This window comes from Penaeus monodon, chromosome 6 (genome assembly GCF_015228065.2).
Source record: "Penaeus monodon isolate SGIC_2016 chromosome 6, NSTDA_Pmon_1, whole genome shotgun sequence".
Classification (NCBI taxonomy): Eukaryota; Metazoa; Arthropoda; class Malacostraca; order Decapoda; family Penaeidae; genus Penaeus; species Penaeus monodon.
In genome coordinates this window covers 2571999-2576998 of record NC_051391.1, presented here as the reverse complement: position 1 = coordinate 2576998, position 5000 = coordinate 2571999, and the positions used below count along the sequence as shown (strand labels likewise).

The following is a 5000-nucleotide window of genomic DNA, read 5'->3' as shown; positions in this document are numbered from 1 at the left end:
TACGAAATTACTGTCATTTCCACAACTTCACTTTTTCCCCAAAAACACCCATCTCACTAGTAATGTATATAAATGAATTACTGTTTTATGAGCAGTTGAAAACTGAAAAGCTAAATACTAATAGTTTAAATGTTATTATATGAGCAGAACATGGTCTATAGTTTGCCAGGTTCATGAAGTTATCATCATGCTGTTTAACTGTGATTTTTCTCCCTCGTATGCATGGTGAGTCTGATGAGCTGTAAGGCAAAAATAAACGTATGAGACAAAGCAGTACAGCCAAAGAACTCTTTATTATCTAATCCGATAATCAAGTTAAAACTTTATCACCTACTCATACAAAGTTTCACATACATCAGTATAATGCAAAATATACCCCTATTCCCTCGCCAACCCAAACAAGCAGATGATACTTACGTTTATAGAACTCCGCACTGAAAACCACATCGGGAACCAAGCTATGCACTTTCTTCATGACTGTTGCCTGGTTCGTCAGAGAGCTTTCGTAATTCCAGATTTGCAACAGATCATCACGATCTCGAACCGACACTGAGATTCCACACACTTCGTCACCTGGAGCAAGGTGTCCCTCGAACTGCTCCCCAATAGCTGCCAACAAGAGCTCCTTCCAAACTCGCGACTACAAGCACCAGAAACTATGTGTTAGAACTCTATATTAATATCTAATCCTTATCAGAAAATCTATCCATTTGACAATAATTTAATTATCAATCATTATCATTACAATTTTACTTGTATTACACAGACAACTCAGCTCACTTATCATCAACGGAAACTTCCCTACTCACCGTATCTCGTTTTGCGACCTTAATTCTCCACGTTCCGCCGTTCTGATTACCCTCGTCCTCCCACATAGGGCGACGGTCACCACGCATTAGATGGTAAGAGTAACGGAGAGATATTTCCGAAACATCGGGAATATGGATTATACACCGACCAAAAACTCTGGACAGTCGATACGCTATAAATTTTCTTCATATTAGCCTCATATTCTGCTGCTGTCGCTCCACGTGTAGCTCTGAAAAAAAAAAAAAATAATAATAATAAATAAATAAAAATAAATAAATAAATACTACTAATAATATTAACCCATTGCCGACGGGTGGCATGTACGTACATGCCATGGCATGGCGGGACCATCTGCCGGGGGCACGTACGCACATGCCATAGAGTATGCATGGACATGCCATGAGTTTTTTTTTGTACAATACGGCAAGATTATTTTTTGCCAGTCAGTGAAAGTGATGATTAAGTCGGTTTTAACACTTCTCATTTTGTACCATGCCAACCAAACAAAAAAAATGCAACAAACCGACAATTCACTCCATGATGCCACACACCTGACTTCTCATTTATTAGGACTATAGACCGAATAAAGGATCAAACTATGGAGTCTATCTAACAACAAAAATACCCTTCAGTCTCGATTTCTCAGGAAGTTGCAAGTAGAGACTGTAAAAATAATGGAAAATGAAAAGACAACATATCCTTCGTGTAAGTACGAAGAAAAAGAAAAGAAGAAAACGCATGGGTGCTGGATTGGCATGAGTGGTCGCGCGTATGCTGGGCGCGATATAAGCCCCTGCAGCGAGGCCCGGGCCCACTATGTAAGGCTACCCCCCACCCCCACCCCGTCAATTATGGGTTAATTATAAAAAAATATTAATACTAACGATAATATTAATAATAATAATAAAAAAATAATACTAACAATGATATCAATAATGATAAAAAGAGAACAAAAGTTCTGATCCCTTCCTTCAATCTATTTAATCTAAAAGATCTTCCTACAGTACTAATTCTAATGTAAAATATGAAGAAAAATAAAACTGTTCTTAAAATGCAACAAGTGTTCAGTCAAATTCTTTCTTTTGCTTATCTTACATTTACATATGAGATAAGCAATATATTCTGTATCCTAAAGACTGGTAATTACCATTAGCTTAAAGGAGGTGTGTATTACTCTATCAATGAAAAAAAACATACACAATAATGGGATATAATATATATTAATAACAAACGCAGACACAAACACACGCACAATGACAAACTCTACAGCAAAAGCACATCCACACATTTACTCACACTAACATTCGCACTCACTCTCACGCACTCTGGCATGCTCTTTCTCTTTCTCTGGCATTCTCTCTTTCTCTCTCTCTTTCATTCTCTCTTTCTCTTTCTCTTTTTCTGGCATTCTTTCTTTTTCTCTCTCTTTTTCTGGCATTCTGTCTCTCTCTTTTTCTGGCATTCTCTCTTTCTTTCTCTTTTCTGGCATTCTTTCTCTCTCTTTTTCTGGCATTCTCTCTTTCTCTTTTTCTGGCATTCTCTCTTTTGCTTTTTCTGGCATTCTTTCTTTCTCTTTTTCTGGCATTCTCTCTTTCTCTTTCTTTCTTTCTCTCTCTCTCACTCTCACACTCACACATTCAAAATAATAATATTAAAACTAAAAAAAAATAATAGCAAATAACAAACACTGGAATAATGCTAATAATAACAATTATACATCCAGTATTGATAACAACATTAAAAATACATGTAAAACAACAAAAACAATTATGAAAATGCGATGATGATGAGATGATGATGATGATGATGATGATGATGATGATGATGATGATGATGATGATGATGATGATGATGATGATGATGATGATGATGATGATGATGATGATGATGATGATGATGATGATGATGAAAATTTTGACCATAACATGTTACTAAGATTATCAATAACCAATAACCAAAAATTTTAAACTTGGAATTATTAAATTAACTAGTTTTCTCTGCTGATCAGAAGTAAAGACAATTGATCTTTTTTTTTTTTTTTTTTTTTGCTCCAGTAAGTATATTTTCACGTGAAAATACGACAGCCATATAAAGGTGAAAAATAAGTTTTCATCCACTAAGTCACCAAAATAAATTAACAGATAAATAAGCAGGTTTAATAGTTAAACAAAGACTTATATAGATAAATATGAAAAAATCTTACTTACAGTTAATGTTAATTCAAAACAGAAATAATGGATATTAAGCTCTTTACAAAATTTGGCATAAAATTTTCACCAATAAAAAAAATAAATTAATAAAAAACAAAAAAAAATATTATACTCACGAAATCCGAACCTCCATAAGTTGTTACAGAATTGCTTCAGTTCAAAGATTTATGAACGCAGTATGGATAAAAGAGCAAGAGAAAAATACAAAAGAAAAAAAAGTTAAGAAGATACGAAGTTGCAAAAACAGAGTATTATGCGAATCCAAAATCCAGACCTAACCTTTCCTACCTTCTATTTATTCCCCTGTATTCCCATTTATCTAAACTTAATAATAATAATAATAATAATAATAATAATAATAATAATAATAATAAAAAATAAAATAACACGACATTAAGAACTTTCGCCAAGTGACTTAGTCTCTGGGCGGTGATATGCAGCGGATATTTTGATAATTCCTTGGTAAATGTGAGGCCGCGGCTGCTGAACCTGTGTGGCTTATTATTCTATCTCTTATGCTTAATAAGATGTCAGCATCCATTTACCTCTATCTCTGTGCATTGCTCTCGGTAACATTAACTAGAGAAAAAAAAAAAAAAGTGCGACTTCCGTATTCCACCAAACTTGTTATTCCCTAAATAATAAATAAGTCGTTCAAAGGTAAGAAAAACAAAACAAAACAAAACAATGGTTAACGTTATCAAGCGACGCACGGAGACAGAGGGAAATGGACGTTGCCGTCTCGTCGAGCATAAAAAATAGACTAGGAGGCCATAGAGGCATATCCGCGGCGGCTTCGCACTTACCGGCGAATTGCGAAAATAGCCACATTCACCATCACGGTTCTTAATGCCGCTGTAAGTTCGCACAGCATGTTAATAAAGGCACGCGGGGGTTACTTGTCTAGGGAGTAAATAGAAGGTCGGAACGGTTAGGTTTGGAAACTGGGCTCGCAACTTATGTTGGACCTCGTTTCTATGGGGGGTGGGGGGGTGCGTCGCTCTCGGTAACAAATGCCAAAACAAAGGCAATAACAACAGAACAATTTTTTTCCACTGGGCAGGAAGAAGAAGAAGAAGGAAGGAAGGAGGAGAAGGAGAAGGAAGATGAGGACGAAGAGAAGACCGAGAAGAGGAAGAATGAATAATAATAATAATAATGAAGAAGGAGAAGACGATGGAATAAAATTAAGGAAGAACATCCCCCCTTCCCTCCCTCCCCCCACCCTCCCCCAGAAAAAAACAGGGCCTCACTTATCAATCCAGAAGGTCCAGTGGGTGTTGAGGGGGACGCCCTCGCACTCGTCCTTCCTGAGGGCGGCGTAGGCGTCCGGGTGCAGGGCAGGGGAGCGAGCCACGTCCTCCAGTGCCCCGTTGTTGGTGCCCTCCTCGCTCCCTGGGATGGGTATGGTCGCCATGGTGTGCCTCCTGTGGGGGTGGGGGGTGGGGGGTTCTTGCCTCTCGCTTGGGGTAGGTGGGAAAGGGAGGTAAGGGGGAAGGGAAGGGAAGGTAAAAGGGGCAGGGACGGCCCCCTCTCCGACGCCTCCTGTTGAGAGAGAGGGGGGTCGGGGTCGTCTCTCTCTCTCTCTCTGTCTTCTCTCTATCTTCTCTTCTCTTCTGTTCTCTTCTCTCTCCTCTCTCTCTCAGGCAGGGCGCTCGCTTCCTTCCCTCTTCCCTCCCTTCAAGAGCCTGCCTCGAACGTCAACAGCCACGGCGGGGAGAGGGAGGGAGGGAGGGTGCGAGTGGATGGAGGAGGGTGGGTGCGAGAGAGGATGGGGAGGGAGGGTGGAGGATGGAGGAGGGTGGAGAGAGGATGGAGGGTGGGAGGGAGGGAGGTAGGGAGAGGATGAGGAGAGGAGGGAGGAAGGTACGGGGAGAGGAAGGGACGGGGAGAGGAGGGGAGACGAGAGGAAGGGGTGGGCACGGGAAGGAAGGGGAGAGGAGGGGAGAAGAAGGGTAGGGAACAGGGGGAGACGGGGAC

General features: G+C 40.0%; 1 protein-coding gene across 1 annotated transcript in view; it reads right to left on the bottom strand.

Moving 5' to 3' along the window:
• The window catches only part of LOC119574152 (eukaryotic translation initiation factor 4E type 3-like), a 6890-nt gene extending 2109 nt beyond the window's left edge, over positions 1-4781 (bottom strand). The window contains 5 exon segments of the mRNA XM_037921246.1: positions 1-239; positions 418-640; positions 810-944; positions 946-1039; positions 4274-4781. The exon segment at positions 1-239 is cut by the window's left edge and continues 2109 nt beyond it. Of these exon segments, the coding sequence (XP_037777174.1) occupies positions 172-239; positions 418-640; positions 810-944; positions 946-1039; positions 4274-4437 (684 nt within the window). The 5' untranslated portion in view covers positions 4438-4781 and the 3' untranslated portion in view covers positions 1-171.
• Positions 4782-5000: the final 219 nt, after the last annotated feature.